General features: G+C 45.1%; 1 protein-coding gene across 1 annotated transcript in view; it reads left to right on the forward strand.

Annotated features, from left to right (window-relative positions):
- Window positions 1-12,185: 12,185 nt before the first annotated feature.
- The window catches only part of LOC8028579 (4-pyridoxate dehydrogenase), a 59,913-nt gene continuing 51,051 nt past the window's right edge, over window positions 12,186-21,047 (forward strand). The window contains exon 1 of the mRNA XM_040499820.1: window positions 12,186-12,309. Coding sequence (XP_040355754.1) covers window positions 12,186-12,309 — 124 coding nt within the window. The remainder of the gene's footprint in view (window positions 12,310-21,047) is intronic.

Below are 21,047 nucleotides of genomic sequence, written 5' to 3' on the forward strand. Positions count from 1 at the left end.
TCTTGAGAATTCGGGTTAGATTTTTTCAAAATCCTCGTTTTTAATTTCTTTCATTTTTTTAGTAGAAGTAAGGTGTGATACCGTTTTATTATGAAATGTAGTACTATATTGTTTGTATGTCCGCAATTAAACCTTTAATCTTGTAAACGTTTTGTTGTAAATGCGCCGTCGCATGGGTGCTGTAATGGCCTATATTGTGGCATGAATGTGATTAATGACCTAATATTAATACGCGCTTCAAGATGTTGCGTATAGATAAGGGGAATTGTGCATAATACTGAGTGAAACAAGGCGGTACTTGTAAATTTGCTCGCGCTACACCTGAATTCAATGCATAATTCGTGGCGCATTTCCTTTGAAGTACACACCACTTCCTCGCTGTCTTTTATTTCCTGCTTTGAATTACAATTGGTATAAGTTAGACGGCCACGTAGGGGCTCACGTCATCAAACCTGCGTCCGTCTGCCGTTAGTGTATCCAGCGTGCTTCAAAGGGCTTTTTGGGAAACGGCAAACACGGATTATTGCAAAACCGGGCATCTGGACAACACCACCTAGACAGAAGGCCTCCGCATTGTTTCCTCTTCCTCCATGAACCGTCATCACAGTCGGATCGCGCTCGGTCGGCTATTGGACCCGAGTCCGACCTTCGACGCGCTGATTGGCCACGAGCCGCAGCCGAACACTGACGCAGCACTCGTGCCCAATCTCTCGCCTCGATCGATCTGACTATGATGACGCGTGTGGAGGCCTTCTGTCTAGGTGGTGTTGGTCTGGAGGTCAGCTCTGACGTCGGCGTTCCTCCTCTCCCCTTCCTCCTCCTCCCGTGCACCCTATCCGACATGTTCTACATAAAAGGGGACAGTGGGAACCTATTCGGTTCAAGCCTGCCTCAAGCAATCTCGAAGCGCTGGTGTTTACTCTCCGTTCCAAGCTTGATGTACTTGAAAAGTGCACTCTCTCGTTTCCGGAAAGCCAGGAGCGTTCGTTTGTGCTTTGGCATGCAAGTTCAGTACAGACCGGCAAGCGTGCGCTGACTACTCAAGAAGGCACAAGTCAATCGTTTATTACGGTCACCATTTCCGTAAAGTATCAGTGCTTGCCCTCAGTTTCCTTAATCAAGTTCAACCGGCCGAGGACGCTGAGCAGAGGGCAGAAAGCATCGTCATGGAGCTCATCGCCGCCATCTCTGGCGCCAGCAGACATACCATTGTTGACGAGGAAAAGCTGGTTCAAAGGATGGCGGAAGCAATCGATGCTGTCGAAGTAGGTGCGACACCGCTGAAATTCCCTTCTATAGCGTAAGTTCGCGCAGACGTGCCGCGGCTACGTTAAACAGAAACGAACCGAAGCGACCAAGGAGTTCGAGGAGAAAATTCGTCGTAAACTGAGCCATGTGTACGGAGCACATGTAGATCTGGGCAATTATGGGTCATGTTCCTCAGGCGCAGAGTGGGCCAGCGAATTGCGTGTGGCCTATCTCAAAAGCATGCCGAAAATAGAGCGCTACCGCCTGTTAAGTTTGTTGCCCTCCGATCTCGAAAAAGAAAGATATTTTGAAAGCAATGCCTGAAGCTACAAAGCACGCTGGACAGGTCAAGAAAACTCAGAAGAAAAAGGAGATCTGAGCTACAGATTACCCATGCGAAGGACATCCAAGTGACAAAAATGATGTGGCTCTTGCTCTAGCCTATTACAAGTCAGACGCTACTATCTGCTCAAAGCGAAGCACAAAAAAAAGTCGTGCGGCTTCATGTTGCCGAAAAGGAAGTCTACGTCACGAAGCGCTTCATAACATGATCAATTAGGCAAGCGTACAAGAAATTCAAAGCGGTCTCTCCCCAATCAGAAATAGGCCTAACGAAATTGTACTCTTCGATCTAAGTGTGTTAAAAAACGCCAACCTCAGGAAGAATGTGTGTGAGTGTACGGTGCCAACTTCTCACTTTCCCCTCACATCTCTCTGAAATGCCACAGGGAAGACCACGACGTTTGAAGATGTTCAGGGTTTTCTTTTTAACAACACTTCAGAAAACTACTTCCTGCTAACAGGTGAACCCTATTCGAAGAGAAAAATGTATCTCTCTTAAAAAATTAGGCATTGAACCTGAAGATGAGCTGGAGTTGGCATTGTGGGAGTCTGGTGGGGAGTTAATAACAAAACATTGGCAGGCAACAGCTTTAAATAACGAGTTCAGGGGGAGGCCGACAAATACATAAACTGCTCTTACATTAGGCGCGCTCAACGAAGTGCCATATGTGTCTCGGAAAAGCGAATGTATACAGCAACGTGTCGTAATCTCACGGTTAGATTTTGCCGAAAAGTGGAGTGTTGTTATCTAATGTGCCGTGAAAGCTTACCACTGGAAGAACAAGACGGTGACGATATTCATTTGCGTTACCACGACCACAAAGAGAACGCTAAGCTTTGGAGCGGTGAGTGACGTCATTTGCCATGTCTCTGCACACGAGCTCTTTGCACCCGCAGTGGTCGAACGACGACTTAAGGAGCTGCTGCCCATGTTTTTCTTTTTTATAAAATTTATATTTCTGTTGGAGTTACAAGCCATTTCAAGTATCGTTTCCAATTATACGAATTCGAGAAGAAGACAGATATCACGAAGTGGATCTGCTCAGCGTCAGGGCACGGAAAAAGCGCGTCCGAAGGAGTGGGCGGCGTTCTCAAGCATCACACATCAATGCATCCTTTGAGAACAACGGAGTTGAATTCTATAACCATGGCTGGGCAGTATCGCGATACAAATGTATCGCGGTACTATCTTAGAGATACTTTTGAGTATCTGTATCTCACTATCGAAATAAATTTCAAAAATGTATTTGTATCTCAGTAGTGGAATACACTTGCTACGTATCAGTTGTAACGCGATACTCGGCCAGGCAAAAGTATCTCGTTGCATTTGGGGGGGGGGGGGGGGGGGGGGGTTGCAGCGTTTTGAAGACGTCACCAAAAGATCATGATTATAATGCAATTGAATGCAAAGGTGCAAGCGAGCTGGACAAGAATGGCGAAAATAATTCCTGGAGAAGGGGAACAAGAGGGACAAAGGACAAACACAAATCTACAAACACAGCTAGGTGACTGGTGCGCGACCGAAAAATTCCGCCCGGTCCGGGTATCGAACCCGGAACCTCTCCATTACAGTTGGAGCGCTCCACCAACTGAGTTAACCAGGGGTCAGTCGTCAGTTGTCCCTCGTGTTCCCCTTCTCCAGGGATTATTTCCGCCATTCTTGTCCAGCTCGCTTGCACCTTTGCATTTAATAGCATTATAATCACAACCTTAAATTGCAAGCTTCACCCTTGTTGGTGTTTGACTGGTGGCAGCTGATAAAACTCGTTTGCTCTACTGACCTCTAACCCCTGGTTAGCTCAGTTGGTGGAGCGCTCCACCTGTAATGGAGAGGTCCCGAGTTCGATACCCGGACCAGGCGGATTTTTTCGGTCGCGCACCAGTCACCTAGCTGTGTTTGGAGATTTGTGTTTGTCCTCTGTCCCTCTTGTTCCCCTTCTCCAGGGATTAGTGTCGCCACCAAAAGATCGATGAGATAAAAAAGGGCCAAACAAAAACCCTATTTTTCGGAGAATGTCAATCTCGCCTTTGCTGTCCGCTTTATTTTACAGCGGACAGCGGTTTATTCTCCTGACGGCAATCGTCAGGTTTCCTTCATAAAGAGGATGCTGTGAGACGTCTAGGGTTCACTACTTTTGTGAAACGATCGTCCTTCTTTGTCCTCTATGGGGTTAACTGGGGAACGTAATGGTCTCTTATCCGTATCAGGAAAAGCTACTATGGAGGAAGAGGAGTTCGAGACGACGAGAAAGAGGAGAACCATCTGACACAAAGGGGTACAACCATCACTTTTTGTATTCACCAGGAACTGCACCCTTCTCGTCCTATACCATAGAAGAAGCCCAGCGTTCGTAAGCAGTACAAGATTGCCCCGACTGACTGAACTTAGACCCTTTTCGAAAGTCACGTGCCGATTATTAGAAGGTCGCAACCCCTGCACAATGACGGACGGAACAGCTGCACCGAGGGACGTGCAAGTCATTCCTTAAGATAGTGAACGTCGGAGCGTGGCCAACAGCACGAGCCGACGAGACAATGAAACTATGTCGAAAGTGCAACGTCATTGCCTCATCAACTTTTTTGTGAGTGTCTTTTTACAGTGCGCCGTGACATTTAGGTTTTAGTCCACCATTGTGTAGGGTTTCCACAGCTGCCAACAGGAACAGGAATTTCCAGCCATGAAGTCGGTATTTATTCGTTTTAATTCGAACTTATGCTCCTCTGCAGCGGTGCTGAGACTTTTCTCGTTCGCGAGTCTTGTACTAAAACCGGACAGTCGCTGTCTTGACGTTGAACTGTTTGAGAAGCTTCTCTTACTCAAGTGCAAAGTGCAATTGGTTTCATTTTTCCCTGTTTGCGAGAACCTTTCATGAACAGAGAGATGTTTTTTTTCGCTCGAAAATTCATGTTTGTTCGTTTCTTACCCCAGATGTTTTTTTTCGCTCGAAAATTCATGTTTGTTCGTTTCTTACCCCACATTTGGGACTTGCGTTTTATGGGTCATTGAGTAGCTCATAGTGCATACTTAAATATTTTTACAAAACATGACGTCATTCAAGGAATAAAAGTATTTCAGTATCTTTATTTCATTATCTGTATTCTCGGATACATTTTTCCTCTTTCTGCAGAGTATCTCCGAAATATCCCCATACAGCAAAAGGAAGTGTATCTCAGTATTTCTATACTAGAATACTTTGTTAATATATCTCAGTATTTCCATGCAGGAACACTTTTCTAAGTATCTCTGCCCAGGCCTGTGTATAACCGGCGCGCTCATCTTTGGTGAGAAACTGAGCCATAAAATATGGGAATAGTGCTTCTTGACAAGCTGAGGCGTAAAATCAAGGGTATAGTTCTTGTTTAATCGCCCGAGAGGAGACAACCCGTTTTCAGGAGTCGAAGAAGCTTGCTGGGAGAAGGTTAGGGCGTCAAAGGGCATTCAGTCATCTCAAGAGTGGAGCAAAGCAAAGGACCGAGGGGACGATACCGTCATAATTAGAAACAGTTTGTAAAACTCCAGAGTAGCAGGACACCTTTGCTGGCATCACGAAGCGGAGAGACAAGCGTGTTTCAACAGTGAATTCACTTCGCCCCTTTTGGGCTCTCGGCAGTGCGACGGCTGCTTTCAAGTCTTCAACAGTGAACTGCCTGAATTCTGACCTGTGCGAACGTCAGCTCAGTATCGCAGTGAACTAGTATCCAAAAACGTGCTTCCTTCTAAAAATCTGCCGTAAATATTTGTTGTGTTTCTGACTGTTTCTTTACCCACCTTTTTGTGTTAGAGAGAGGCGCCATTTACGTGCAGTGTCCCGCTTGCTTTCGTCCCATGTGTGGTCTATCAAAAACGGACTTGAACACAAGCTTAGGTAGAGCCCCAAGGACTTGGACGCGGACAGTAAAGACTGTTTTGTGTCGATGAAACCACACTGCGTGCTACGAAAACATTTTGACACAGTTGTACAATTCTGTATTATTTGTTCGCCCTGTCAAGCTTTTCAATTCACATGTTGAAGATTCACCGGCTTTGTTTTGAGCAGGACAATTTTAACACTATATTTTTATAATCTTAAAGCAAATAAGTCTGCCATAATCCATAATTTCTTCCAACCGGTGACTTTTTCAACTTGACTGTGTATAAAGTTTTGCCGAATCTTTATATACATAATTTTTTAACTTTAGAGCTTTTTGTGTTTATTGGGTGCGGGCGAAGCATTAGGTAACCATCTTTGATGTGTTCTTTGTACACCGAATAAGTACTATTGCTCCACTTCTCTGTTAACAGGTCGAGCATAAGTTCTTAACGTCGAGCTTGGTAACTTGGTAACTAAATGTGCCTACATGTAAATAAAATTCAATACCTTGATTGTCTAAGTGCTAGTCCCCAGAGTACAAACAATTACTTAGTGTTTGTAAGCTTTGGAAACATTCGTAAAGTGTGACTTTAAAATTATTTTTGTTACCTATTACATTTGTGTTTTTCTCTCCCTTCTTTCTGCAGGTTATGTTTAATTTTACCCTTTGTCGAGCAATTTATGTATTGCCTGTTTTGTGATTTTACATATTGTAGTATTGTAGCAGCCTCACATAAAAATGCTTCTAGGCAATACGTAGTATTCCAATCCTATCTATGACTCAATTTGATGGTAAATATTATTATTAGGTCATTAATCATATTTATGCCACAATATTGGCCATAATAGCGCCTATGCGAAGGCGCATTCACAATGCGCATTTCATGAAATTCAAGCTTTAATTGAGGACATACAAACAATATACTACAGTTTCTATTTATATTTTCTTATAAACATCTGTCATACCTTACTACTACTAAAAACTGAACGAAACTAAGAATTGGGGTTTTTGAGAAAATAGGTCATGAATTCGCAAGATTTTTGAAACATTCATTAATTCAAATGTGTGTAGCAAATATTTTCTTTTACAGGAAATATCGAATTCATAATGAATGAAAATAACTAAATTTAGGCTTTCTTATGTTATCAAGTTTATTGTAATATTTTAATAGGTAATGCGTAACAAATGCAAAACTTTGTCTCAAGTGATCAAAGAGAGGGTTCGGCAATTTTTTTTAATTACTATTCCAGAGTATATATATATATATTCTTTTTTATTTCAATAGGCATTTGATAAGTGACAAATCTGCGCATGGTTAAACGTGCCATCTCCGACAAGCTGAAGAAACGCCTATTTTCGCCGCGGTGCTTTAATGGCCAAAACTTGAAAACAAAAAGTTCGGCCAAGCTTGCCGTTTACACTGTCTTTCATATTTGAATGCTGCCAAAACATATAATTTTTTATCAAAATTAAAAATTGGACCCTAAAACAGTGGTTGAGTTAGATGAAACACCCCATCTTTCTTTCTCTGTCTCTTTATATATATATATATATATATATATATATATATATATATATATATATATATCGCGCCAGAAGTACGTCAGGGGAGATGCCCTATAGCATGGTTTCAAGATCCTCATTCACTGCACTGGCTGCGTAACTTGATGCCGAAGTTCATGGGCACGCGTTTCGACCTACGTGGTTTTGACAGACGTCGAGTTCGAGTTCGGAACTTTAATAGAGAATTGCGTTTTCGTGGAAGCGAGCGCCCGGAGAGGGCGGCGTCGACTCTTGGAATATGACTAGATAGACCTCCGCAGGGTCACCACACGCACGCTTCAATTACATTTTGGTGTCAGGGACGCCAGTCGATCGTTGCCCCAGAAACTGACGTGTATAAAAGAAACAAGGGAATATATATATATATATATATATATATATATATATATATATATATATATATATATATATTAGTGACGAGGTTGTTAATGTGCGCGTGCTCATTGCTCGTGACTGAACATCACCCGCCACTTTGGCTACGCCACCACTGCCGCAATGCATCGGGGAAAGTTTAGTCTTTCTGCGCGTGCTACGACCTCGCTGGAGCTCTGCACGTGTTGAGCACGAGACGGCACGAGCCCTCTCGTGCACTGCCGTTTGCCTCCCACTGATCTCTATCTCTATTTGCTGGATCGCGTTTGACCAGCTCCTCCTATGGACCGGAATGCGGTCACTGGCGGCCATCTTTAGGTATAGTTATATCATCTCTAGCCATCATAGTAATATGGCGGACAGCGCAATGGCGGCAGGCTGCCATAAAAATAGCCGTAGATCTAGTACACTGTACCGTGGGTGACATTTCGTGCTTGATTGAAGTGGTTCGACGAAGCAGATTCTTGAAACCCGGCGTGAACAGTATACCTCATCTTTGAGGACCCGGAAAAAGTCCTACGAAAGCGCAGCACCGGCGGAAAGCAGCGCAGCTCGCATCAAAAGCAGACTCCCTACCGTCGTCTGCTTTCGATGCTTCTTTCGATGCGACTTTCGATACGTGCTGTGCTGCTTTTCTCCCGGTGCTTCGATTTCGTGAAACTTTCACCAGGTCCTCAGAAACCGGACTACTGTTCACGCCGGGTTTCAAAAACATGTTTCGTCAAATAATTTTAATCAAGCACGCAATATCACCCACGCTATTTTGACCGCAGCCTGCCAACCCACCTGCCAAAACGCTATCTGCCATGGATGGATGATAGCGGCTGCAGCAGCTTACATTGGCTAGAGGTGATATAACTCTACCTAAAGATGGCCGCCAGTGACCGCAATCGCGGAGCGGGCAAACGCGATCCAGCAATTGTCATAGAGATCAGTGTTGCCTCCTGTGAACTAAACTTATGGCGGCATCACGCATGCGTCGAACGCTTGGTGAGATCGGTCTATTCATTTAATAATTAGATTTGTGGCACATAGGTAGTTTAGCTCCATGTTGCAGCCCAACAAAACCTTGGTCCAAAATGCGAGCTAAAGACTTGTGTTTCGTGTAAGCGTCGTTAAGACATTGGGCGCTGGAGAAAATCAGCTATATTTCTTAAGTCCTCATTTCTAGCTGTTTTTGTTCCCTTTCCGCCCATTGGAAAGCACTGCGAAAGAACCAAAGTACGCACCTGATCTCGCCACCCCACGGTCTCCTTCTGCGCGATGAAGAAATGTGAAGAGTGTATTTATCAAAGGGCTTTAACCGTGACTCACTCTTAACGGCGTACCCTATATGGGTACCTATAGACGAATAAAAGGTCTATTTTAAAAGTTACGAAGTCGTTTTTAAAGGTTTCATACATTTTCCGTTGCCTTAAAGGTTAAAACGGCGATTCTTTTTTTTTTTTTTTTTGTCTAGAATCACGTACAGTGGTTACGCTGCGACTATTGTGTTGTAACCTCTAAGATGTAACGTTGGGCAAAAACGGGTAACCTCTACCCGATTGTTTACTTTTGTTTCCTCCCAAAAAGAGAACTTAGAAAGGGAAAGGGGGAAGGAGGGGCCGACACGAGCGAGAAAGGAGGCATAATAAGAGGAGGAGGTAACCGAAACGTTTTAGTTCAACGAATTCCGAAACTATAGAGACGTAACCTCACGTGACCAGACTCCTCGGCGCCTTCACTCCCTTCACCGCCGGCACTTCGGTTTTGGAGGGATTGCGGCTGACGTGCATAGTTTCGGATCGGAACCCATCGTCGCTGCTGTTTCATCTGGATTACTCTAAGACGACAAATCTTTACAAGGTATGTTTGACGTTTGGCCTGTGAGAAAGATGTTATACTCGACGCAGGATTGATTCTGCATCACCAGCTTCGGTTCAAGTTTCTATACCGAATGTTCTTTATATGCAGCTTAGTTTTGAGACCGAGTTGAGGTTCCAAAGCCAAGTGTCTGCTCTCGTGGACGTCGGGATCAATGCAGTCAACGTCTTTTCGGACATGCAAGGAAAACGCTGTACCTTCTCTGACATTGAGCGACACCTGAAGCGAGATGGAGCGAAGTACCTCTTGACCAACCAGGTACGGAAGGTTTCAAGATTCATTTTGTGCACTGTCTTGTGTGAGATTTCTGGTAACAGGTTTAATACTTCTAATGTATATGATTTATGTAAGTAGCAATAGAATGCCTTACGTTGGTAAAATAGTGAGATTGAAATATTTATTACATACGGGCAGACAATGTCCCCTTGTAGTACTTTTAACGACCGACAAAATTCACATATTGTAAGACCAATATTGATAAACGATCAGCACACCAATGATATGAAAAATTCCCCAAGCTTGGTGAGTTAATTTCTTTTTTGTCTGTTAATACCGCAGACAGAGGTGCCAGATAAGCCCACTTTGTCTGTCCATCACATATACGCAACAGCTGAGAAGATTGTGGTTTACGGCGGAAAACCAGGAGAACGTGTTCCACTCAGTGAAAGCCCTCGTGATCGCACTTCCGCAGCCGTTGATACTGCTCCAAAAACGGCTTTTGCCCAAGGACACTGCACCCCGAGTGTTAATGAACAGAAAACTGAAAGCGTTGCTGGTTAAGTTGGGGCAATGAAGATCTGCGTGAGCTTTGTCGAACATTACCTTGTATAAAAAGTTAATTAATTTTGGAACATCGTCGTGGACAGGAAGTTTCATTTTTTTTAAAGATTGCTTTAAGGCTCTGACAATAAAGGGAGTAGTTCTAAACATTTGTTTATTATTTAAGCTGCCCAAGCGCATATTTGTATGCGGTATGTTCATAGTATTCACCTATCAGCAAGGCTATGTAAGCGTAAAAGTGACAAGGGTCACAAATAATATTGACTAAAGTCAACTTTAAATGAGGGCCGATTTTAGGGCGAGGTACGTGCTTCGTGTTTAATTTTGTTGCTAAAGCTTTATTCAAGGAGGGTCTCAAATTGGCGAAAATGACTTGGCGAATGAAAATGCATAAGTAGATACTATATACAGAGCGTATTTGTTTGTCTTTACGGTATTTTTAAGAAAAGGAGCTATTGCTACGTGGATGCAGTCTTTGCCGCATTTTTGTGGGGTTCGGCGGACGTTAGATGAGGGGATAAACGTCCCAGTTTGTTGATTAATTAATCAAAATATGTTGATCTTAACTTTTGAATTCATGGCTCAATTGGCCATGTCACAATTGCAGTCATTACGGGACCAATTATTAAAGCCTGACCCAATTTAGACAGTTCACAGAAAAGAAATTACAACCTTTGAGATATGTGTCGTTTAAAAGTTTCCCTTTCTTGCATGATCGAAAACCGCTCGCAGAAAGGCGCGCCTGATTAGGGTGTGTATAGGAGTGTGACGCAGTCTTATCGGGCCTCCTCGTGACTATCTCGACGGCTTGCCTTTGCTGGACGCACCGGTGACAAACTTAAATGATAGTGACGGACGGACAGAGGTAACTACGTCACTTTCCTGTGGATTAGAATAAGCTTGCGCTTGAATCGAGTAAAGGCAACATTTTAACCATGAATATCTCAAAGATCGTTGTCTTTTCACGAATTGTCTTAATTGGGTTAGGCAGTAACCATTACTCACGTTATGACTGCAATTGCAACTTGACCAATTACGCCATTAATTAAAAGGTTATCAAACTTTGGTTAATTAGTGTACATAATGTGGCGTGTATTATCTCATATATTTTCCGCCGACCTTACGACAATACGGTGAAGACGGCGTCCACGCAGCTATTACTGCCTTAAAAAAAAAAAGAAACTAAAAAAAAAAAAAAATCAACGGTCGCCCACCTAAAAAAAAAAAGTAAAAGAAACGTGTATGTCAGACGCTACAGTAACTTTTATGCAAGAGCTTCCATGTGACCACTGCGTAGAGGGTACAGTGTTTGCGGTTACATTGCAACTCCTATATTCAAAGGTGTACATTTGCAGAAACGTACCTTCTACTAAATGTTACCCTGCTAAGAGTGAGAGCAACAGTGACCGCTATTTAGCGCCCCCAGCCCTCACACCAACTTAATGCTTTATGCACTTCCGTTTCCCCCGGCCAAAAAAAAAAGCTACTCATCGGGTCGTTCCCAGCAAAGCGAGAACCAGAATCGAACGGCTGTGTAAAATAGAATACCTTCCATATTAAGCTCTCCGAGTTCAATGATAAGATGCCGCCCCCATTTTGAGCTTGGAACGCCAGGCTGAGCTCATATTTTCAAGTCGAGCCCCTTACCGTTTTGCGTCTGCTGACAGCGAGCTTCCACATCGCATCTGCACCCTGCATCTCGCAAGGTCGGGGTTGTTGCGCTACAGCGCAGGCTTCTGCTAGAGTACTGACAGCTCCCCGCCCCCCCCTCCCCCCCCCCCCCCCCCCTCTTTATATCCGCCCCTGCCCGTTAGATGTTTTGTCGTATACACGTGCCAGGCGCTTCATTCGCGTGAGGTTTGTCAAGACGCCCTTACATGTATCGATACGGCATTTGGCGTAAAACTTGCACGTACGTCGGGGAGGAGAAACGCGCACACCTCTCCGGTTCACTCCTATTTGTTCAACCGAGCTGCTACAAATTCAGCAGGCGTGTCCCGATCCCGTCCATTCAAACACTTCCTCCGGCGACCGGGCGACAATGGCGGGGCTCGGCCGGCCTTGACCGCCTCGACGGCGAGGTCCTTTTAAACGGTTCTCCCGGACACTCTCGCAGAGATCGAGACATAAGCGTACGCGAACACGCACACACAATCGCGAGCACCATGCTGAGTAGGACGAGTCTGCTCGCCGTGACTCTGGTCTTTGCCCACTTCAACCCTAAGCAGTCGCCCGAGTTCTTCGACCCTCCTGCTCCGGGACTGGCCAAGCAGTACGACTACATTATCGGCAAGTGCTTCAATCACTCCACCACACGCGTTTTCCCCGGAGTCTCTGGTCAAAAATCTAATTATTGCATCTGCCGACGATCCTCATTGGCCGTACGAGCGCGCGTTCACGGGAAACACGTGCCGGTTTTATGTTTCCTGAGTTTCTTTTTCTTGCAACCTTCGGGGGTGATATTTTTTCCGGGGTTAATGTTTCAGATTAGGTCGTCATTGCCTAGGCACGAATAGTGAGATTAGATCCGAGTTCATGCCGAGCGCTGAAGGCCAAATGCACGCGGGCGCGTTTGGCAGGTAAACAGGCGCGCGCACGAGGACAGCAAAAGAGCAGAGAAATTTGCATGCCGAATGGGAAGACGTCGAAAAGTCTGTAGCGGATCCGAGGAACGCGACTTTCAGTTACGGGGCTCTGAGGAGGCTGGATCGTAGATGGAGTGAGTACGCATCAGGCACGGGCGCAGAACCCAGCTGTCGCTATGACACACGTCCTGTACCATTTTTTATTCGATCAGATTTCTTACAAAACATTCCTAAGAGATGCACTAATACGGTTTGTGCAAATGAGTTATACGGCCAGGGGGACATTTTGTGGGTGAAAAATCTTTGCGATAAGTCAGGTAATTAACTAAACTTTCTTAATTAAGTTTTTTAATTAATACAATGATCATGTAGTTTCTATTAGAAACATGCTGAACATAATCGAAAACCTCTATATCAGTCAAATTTAGAGCGACTTGAAGCTTGTGGGAAACTCGGAGGTGCACCGAAGTTACCACTCCTACAGCAGGCGCAAAGCTAGCAGTGGCGGAACGCGACGATAATCTAGTCATCCCGTTTTGCCACTGCTAGTTTTGCGCCGGCTTCAGAAGTGTGTGCCCCCGAGTTTCCGACGAGCTTCAAGTCGTTCTAAAATTGACTGATATATTGTTCTTAGATGATGCTCAGCATGTTCCTAATTGAAAGCAAATGATTATTTTTACTAATTAATAAGTTAATGAAGAAAGTTTAGGTAATTATACGACATCGCCAAATTAGCCACCTATATGATGCCCCCTGGCCGTATAACTACCTGCCCAAACTGTATAGACCGATCTCACCAGCCAGTTTGACTACGCCCCCACTGCCGCAATGCACCGAGAGAACTTTAGTCTTGCTGCACGTGCCCGAACTTCGCTGGAACTCTGCGCTTGAAGAGCACGAGACGGTACGAGCCGTGTCGGGCACTGCCTTTTGTGAACTAAAGTTATGGCGGCTTCACGCATGCGCCGAACGCTTGGTGAGATCGGTTTATTAGTGCATCTTTTATAGTAACATCTGTTCGAATTCAAATGGAACACCCGGTTGGTATATAAAGGGTGTGGTTCTCGAAAAAGGAGCGGCTTGTGCACTCTAAAACAAATCCGTTCTTGAAAGCTTCTTCGACGCCCCAAGAACCCTTTCAGCTCGTGAAAGGCATATATATGTATGTATGTATGTGTATATATATATATATATATATATATACACATACATACATACATACATACATACATACATACATACATACATACATACATACATACATACATACATACATACATACATGATTGAAGCTCGTGAGCCGGTGATTATTGAAATGCACAAGAAAGATTCACGGACTGAACAAAAACAAGGAAAGGTTTATTTGATGTTTTGAGAGGCCTCCTCTCGAAACGTCAAATAAACCTTTCCTTGTTTTTGTTCAGTCCATGGATCTGTCTCATATATATATATATATATATATATATATATATATATATATATATATATAAACGAATATGTGCAGATGAAAGAACCGTACTTAATCCAATTAATCAAAGCATCAAAGTTTTCAGGAACCCGCCGAAAGCCAAAAATATATAGGTGAGGCAGAGTAGTTTGAGAACAATGGACCGGGAAAATGTAATAAGTCAGAGATCCGTACTTGCGGAGTTGCTATGTTAGGAGTTTATTGTATGTATTACGACAGTTTCGCCGAGAGGCTCGGCTTGCCATCTCCTGACGAAACCGAGCCCCTCGGCGAAACTGTCGTAATACATACAATAAACTCCTAGCATAGCAACTCCGCAAGTACGGATCTCTGAGTTGTATATATATATACTGTAAACGGCTTAATTTTCGCGGGCTCAAATTTTCGCGAATCGGGCCAAAGCTGAAAGTTGATATATATATATATATATATATATATATATATATATATGTATATATATAGGGTGTTCTTTTTTTAAGCTTAACAGATTTGTTTAAAAAAAGGCGTGAAAGTTACACTTATGCCGCTTGTGGAGGTGAGTTATACGGCCAGGGGGTCATATTATAGGGTGCTAATCGTAACGATCAGTCGTCTAAATAATTGAATTTCGTTAATTAACTTTTTAATTAATGAAAATAGACATATGGTTCCAATAAGAAACTTGCTCAGCGTCATCGAAAACTACTAAATCAGTCATTTTCAAAAAGACTTTCGGCGCGTGAGAAGCGTAGTATTGTAATAAAGTTACCACTCGTGGAGCAGGTACAAGGCTGGGGCTAGATAAGAAACGGAAAAATCGCGCGGGCGCCTTATTGCAACCGCTAGCTTTGTACCTGCTCTACGAGTGGTAACTTTAGTGCACTACTACGCTTTTCACGCGCTGAAAGTCTTTCTGAAAATTACTGATTTAGTGGTTTTCGACGACGCTAAGCAAGTTTTTAATTGGAACGATATGTCTATTTTCATTAATTAAAAAGTTAATTAACGAATTTTAGTTAACTAGTCGACTGATCGTTACGATTAGCCCCCTATAATATGTCCCCCTGGCCGTATAACTCACATCCACGAGCGGCATAAGTGAAACTTTCACGTTTTTTTTAAACAAATCTGTTAAGCTTAAAAAAGAACACCCTGTATATATATATATATATATATATAAATAAACGACCAGTGACAAAGCGCAATGCAGAGAAATGAAGGCTGCAGTCTGATAGAATCTTCGGAGGCTCCAACGCGGTATAGCCTGGTGTTGGCACTTTCCGCACATGGTTCGTGTTTCGCATCGGATTAGCCTGTGGCGCCTCGTCGCCTACGGAGTGCAGCTTCAACATACAACAGCTTCACTGGTGGTGGGAGGAGAGAAGAGGGAGGGGGGGGGGCGGTCGGAACAGCTTTGAGTGTGGAGGCATGCCCCCTCTGGTTCAAAATCTGTGGGGGCGACTCGCTCCCACTTAATTAAGGGGTATCCACACGAAGGAGAAATCCGCCCCTTTCCTCCGCGGAGCGCGCATCACGTGAGACATACGTCATCTCTTTTTGACGCCTCGCGGCCTCGCGCCGCCGTTCTCCTCCGTCGCGGAGGCGCGGAGGCCTCGTACTTTTAGCATGAGAGCTCCGCAGGTGCACGCGACGGAGCCGGGGACGGAGTTTAATGGGTTGTTGACGTCACGACATCCGTCCGCGGAGTTCTCCTTCGTGTGGATACCCCTTTACGGGTGCGTGCGGAGGTGCGGGGTTCGCTCGCTCGTCTAGTCTGGCGCATACGTGCTCACGTACTATGCTGTTTCGCACAAAGTTCATAAGCTTGCAAAGCTCTCGCGGCTGCGTACGCGAGCATGTGAATGTATCTATACCCCGATTCAACATAAGTGCGAGCGAAACCAGTGCGACAAGCACGAGTAGGCTATTACAAATAAGCATAGTGAATAATCTGAAATCGTCGAGAAATAGAAAACGATTTGGGATTCCTGTGTAGCCGAAGGGGTGGACTGGTACCCACGAGACACTGACAGACAACGCAACTCGGTAGGGACGATTGGGACGACTATCCAAGGCACTTTCGGCATCCACGGTTTGACGAACAGATCTAGAGCGGTTTCAGGACGGTCGGATGCTAATGCGGGTTCTAAATGAGGTCATTGCCACACTTATACGAAGAGAAAAGTCCAGACAATCGGCATCCCGCCCGCTCCAGCTGACCGAGACTTCAAGACGCTTGGGAACATCCAGAGGGCGCCTGCGTCGCAAACCGGAAGTTAGAGGTGGGGTAAAAAGGGCTTTTTGGAGGAGGAGGGAAGAGAATGCTCCGCTTTTCCCAGATTCAAGGGCTTTATTTAGCCTGAGGCACTATCGCCTCTTGAGGCACCAGAAAGGCAACTGGGCGATGAAGGAGACTCTCGCATAAAAAAAAAAGGAACTCAAAAGAATCCCTCAGGTTTTTCACAAAGCACCCTTTTAAAGGGTGCATAAGATACCTTTTTTAGAGTGCAAAATACGGACAAGCGAAGAACCACTAAGAGTTCTCTTACGACCAGATTTGTTTTAGAGTGTGGGCAGTGTTATATAGGCCAATGTCCACTTCCCGTAAATCTTGGGCTTTCCTCACCAGGGCTAGCGCGGTGTTTAAGAACAAGCTTCCCATGAGCTGCGGGCATTGCGCGTGCGCAGGAACCAGATTCGCATCAAGTGAAGCATCTGCGCAGGCGCACTGCCAACAGCAGAACAAACTCAGCGGCCTGACGTCAGGGTCGCGCGTTGGTGTATATGGAGCGGCGTTCCACCTTGCATTGGGGAAACTGGGTTGGAAACTCTTTGCGTTTAAACGGCAGGACAAAAGACTTTCCTGTTTTTAATGCGAAAGCATTAACTGGTCCCATGGAGCGAACCCGCGTCATCTGCTTTTGAAGCCGCGCCAAACGGCACCCCAATTCCCCTGTCCCAATGGAGCGAAGCCCGCAGTCTGTAGCAGCGATTTGATGGATAGGTTCCCATTGGCTGGTCTGCGTCACAGTTTCTCAAGGAAGGAGACTCCCATTGGCTGGCGCGCGTCATATAGTTTCAAGGAATGCCACCCCATGGCGCTGCGGGCCCAGCGCCGGCGTGTCTTACAAGACTGTCGATACAAAGAGATTGCGCCGCAAATATACATACATACGGTAAAGCCCAGGATAGAGGGGCTTTAAGCGCCGGTAGAGTTCCTGTATAGGCTCCTTACGGGAGCCAGAGTTGCGCGTTCATCCCCGTAGCGCCGTCTTTCCTGCACGGTGTGTTGATCCTGCTCCTCACGTGACTGAATTCGACGAATAGCGGCGCCGCGCGTTCAAGGCGCCCGTAGTGCTCAAAAGCAGGGGAACGTACGTGCCGTGCAACGTCTACTTTCCTGCACGGCATTTGATCCTGCTCCTAACGTAATCGCCTCTCGGCGAATAGTGGAGAGAGACGGCACGTGGAAAACGGACGCGCGACTCTGGCTCCGGTATGCGCAATCCAAACCAACGCGCTTTCGTGCGCGCGTAGGTCGTGCGCTTTCCGGAGACTACGTATTTCGTGACGTCGCGCTGATTCCTTGCGCCTTTCGGGCGCGCACAAGAAAGTTGGATGATTTTAATTTTTTTTTTCTGAATGCGCACGAAAACGGGCTGTGACGTGGTAGAGCGCTCCTATCCCATATCCTCTCCCGGCCTATCGGTGAAGGGCACTAGTTCCGGCTCCGCGTTTCTTCGCCGTCTTGCGCAGATGCTCTCCGCCCGCCCGAAAGCGCAGCGTCCTAACCAACGCGCATGGTTGTGATTCAGAAAGTGCACCGGAAAACAACAAAAACTTCACGAAATACGCAATTTCCGGAAAGCGCACGGCCTATACGTGCGCACGAAAACGCGTTGGTTTGGATCGCGCTGCAGGGAGCCTCTACAGGAACTCTAAGCGTGCAGTGAAAGGAACACTGTGGTGCGCGCTCCGCCACTTCTGCTCCTCTTGACGCCGGCAAACATGGCGGCGCCTCTATTTGTATTTTTTTTGTCTGTTTATCTGCAGTTTTACCCGATTTTGATACGCAATTAGGCCCTTCAATAGCCATTCCCACTTCGAGGGATGTGCAAGTGTCTGAGAGATTGTCGAAAACCAGGAGCCCAAACAAATGAGATCGTGGTGACTCAATATATGTAGTTCAATGTGAATACTTTCCTTTGCTTGCTTTGTTTTATCTACGGATTATCCTGCACACTTTAATGTGATGACACATTCTAATGATAGAGAAGCAACGAGAACAAGTTCCTTTCGAACCCCGGCAACTTGTAACGGGAACTCGTTCCAGGATTGAGAAAGAACGAGGAACGAGCTTTCGTTCCTTTCTTGGAGGAACATGTATGACACTGATTGAGGGACAGCTTCGATTTTGTTTTTTTGGTTTTCCCAAATTTTGATCAAACCGGCTCGGTGGTTATTTTTCAAGGTTTATCTGAGCAGTGAACAGAAAACCCAGAACCACCATGGGCGAGTGCCGGAGAAACAACCTGGCCTATATATATAAAGCTGGGCGGTTTCCGTTATATCAATGCACTGCTATACATTCATTTTTGCTTTTTTTCGTATTCAAATATGTTGAGGCGTGTACCGCACGAAATTCAAATTTCAACATGTTTAGTTTTAAAGGAATAAAGTTACAAAAGCGCGAGGAAGGAAGACGGCCGCCGGGTTTGGACGATTAATGTCGTCTGTGGCATTTTTGATTCGCACTTAGTCCCAAACTGCTAGCAGCACGTCTTAAGGTAGTCTACATTACCTAGTAAAACACCCTTTAAATTTATGGCTAATATTTACAGACTAGAATTGGTAAAACTCCGTGGACAGTTTTTTTCCAATACTTGTAATTTTCTTGTTCGAGTAAGAATTTTTAAGTCTCACATTCAAATCGAAATGCCACGCACAACGCATGCCATTTCCTTATAAACGTTGGAAGTTTTATGCCTGCATTGTTTTTATACTGAGAAATAAAGTAGTTGAAAGGATACGTTTTCAGACTGTTTCCAGCACTTTTTTTTAATGAGAAAGCGTTAACTGGGGGGGGGGGGGGGGGGTTATTGAGCAAGCCGATGTCATTAGCTTTGAAGCCGCGCCAGACGGCGCCTTAAATGCTTTCTCCCATGTGAAACAAGTTCCCAGCTAAGAAACCACGCAAACAGCGTAGACAACGGCACCTAGTTTCCCCAATCCCAAAGGAGCGGAGTAAAGCTGATGGATTGCGGCTTCTGTCCCAATGTGCTGGCGTGCGTCGACGAGGCTCCGATTGGTCGCCGCGCGTCAGTTACAACGACCGCCACCCCATGGCGCTGCGTGTCCGCGAAGCAGCGGCTCCACCGCTCCACACCCAAAGTCAGCGCGCCGAGGACAGCGCGCGCGCTGAGCCGTCGAAGCACGTACGCCGCAGACGAAAGAAAGGAGCGGCAGAGCAGCGTGCATTCTTTCGCATTCACAACTCAAACGAAGTGCTTAGGTGTACCTCGAGCCTTTTTTCGCATCAGTTTTTTTTTTTTTAGACCGCTCATAGTTCGTGAGGATCTAATTGCGGAGCCTATGTGCATGCCAAAAACAGCAACGGCCGACGGTGGGTTTTTGCTTGTCATCTGCATGTGGTCATCTTCTATATGTGGTACTATATGTGCTGCATAACCTATAGTTTTTTTAAAGGGATTTATATCTATAGTTTTGTCAAATCTGATACTAAAAATATTTTTTTTGTGGCCGAAGTTTGAACAGAAATATCTAAACAGCGTTTAAAAACAATTAAATGAAAAAAAAAACTTGGTTGTGGGTATGTTTATACAGCCTTGAAGTTAGTGTGCCTTCAACGATCGACTTGTCTCTCAGCTGTAGATGAGAAATTTAGCAAGTACAGTACAACCGCTATCCTGGGTTTTTTACCGTGCACCAAGCAGTAGTGATACACAACCGCACGCCGGCACGATGCTTATCCAGATCGAAACGGGCAGGGGTGGGGATTGAACCCAGGATCCCTGATTTCTGCAGCGCGAGCTTTCGCTCCACATGCTACGAGCTGGTGTGCGCTAAACCACTCGGCCACTGATTGAAAAAATAAAATAAAATTGCACGGTTATGGGATTTTTGGTATCTTTCTCCTCTATATTTCCTCTTCTTCCCCCGTACATTTTTGATTTCGAGCAGTTGGGTTTTTCGACTTTACTAAAAATATATGCGACACTATAGCAAAATATTGATTGGGTAGTCTTCTGGCACCATAGTAAATCGCCTAGCAAAAAAAAAAAACAAAAACAAAAACTGGGGGGGTGTTGTGTGCTTTTAAGCCCCAGTCGCACAGCTCGAACATCATGCAAAACACACGCTGCTCGCTGCAATTATGGTGACAGAATTATCTGAGGACGCACCACCTCGATAATGTTCGATTTCTTTTTACGCACGTATGCTTCGAGAATGTGTCCAGACAGTTTGTGTACGATCAGTCTGGCAGGATTGTCTTACAAAGAAGAAACATATCTCGGACAGCTTCTGCATGCAGACTGTCTTTTTTTTATGATGTATTAAAGTATTAGCAGTGTCACTCCGGCTTTGTTTTTTTTAATACGCATTCACTTTATATTAAATGCTTTACGGGGGACTCTAAAAGTGTCACGCACACGGTCGTCATTCCGTAACGTGACCGTCAGCTGCAGTCCTCTTCTTTTTTTTTTTTATTCCGAACGTGTTTGCCGAGTGATTGTGGGAGACGCATCGTTCTTTGTACACCCCATTCTTGAATTCTCGACAAAACACAATGATGTTAGTCGCAACGGGTTCTCTCTAACTGGCAGAGGAGCTATACACATGCGTGTCACGACTTCCATTGTCTTACTTCCAAGGACGCGTTATGGACTATATTGCTGCTAGTGAAGAAAGTCGCTCTACGCCAGGCTGTTGACACCACTTCCACGATGAAGAGCCACGCGGAAGGCGGTTGTGGT

Source organism: Ixodes scapularis, unplaced genomic scaffold (assembly GCF_016920785.2).
Source record: "Ixodes scapularis isolate PalLabHiFi unplaced genomic scaffold, ASM1692078v2 PGA_scaffold1__304_contigs__length_218370807, whole genome shotgun sequence".
Lineage (NCBI taxonomy): Eukaryota > Metazoa > Arthropoda > Arachnida > Ixodida > Ixodidae > Ixodes > Ixodes scapularis.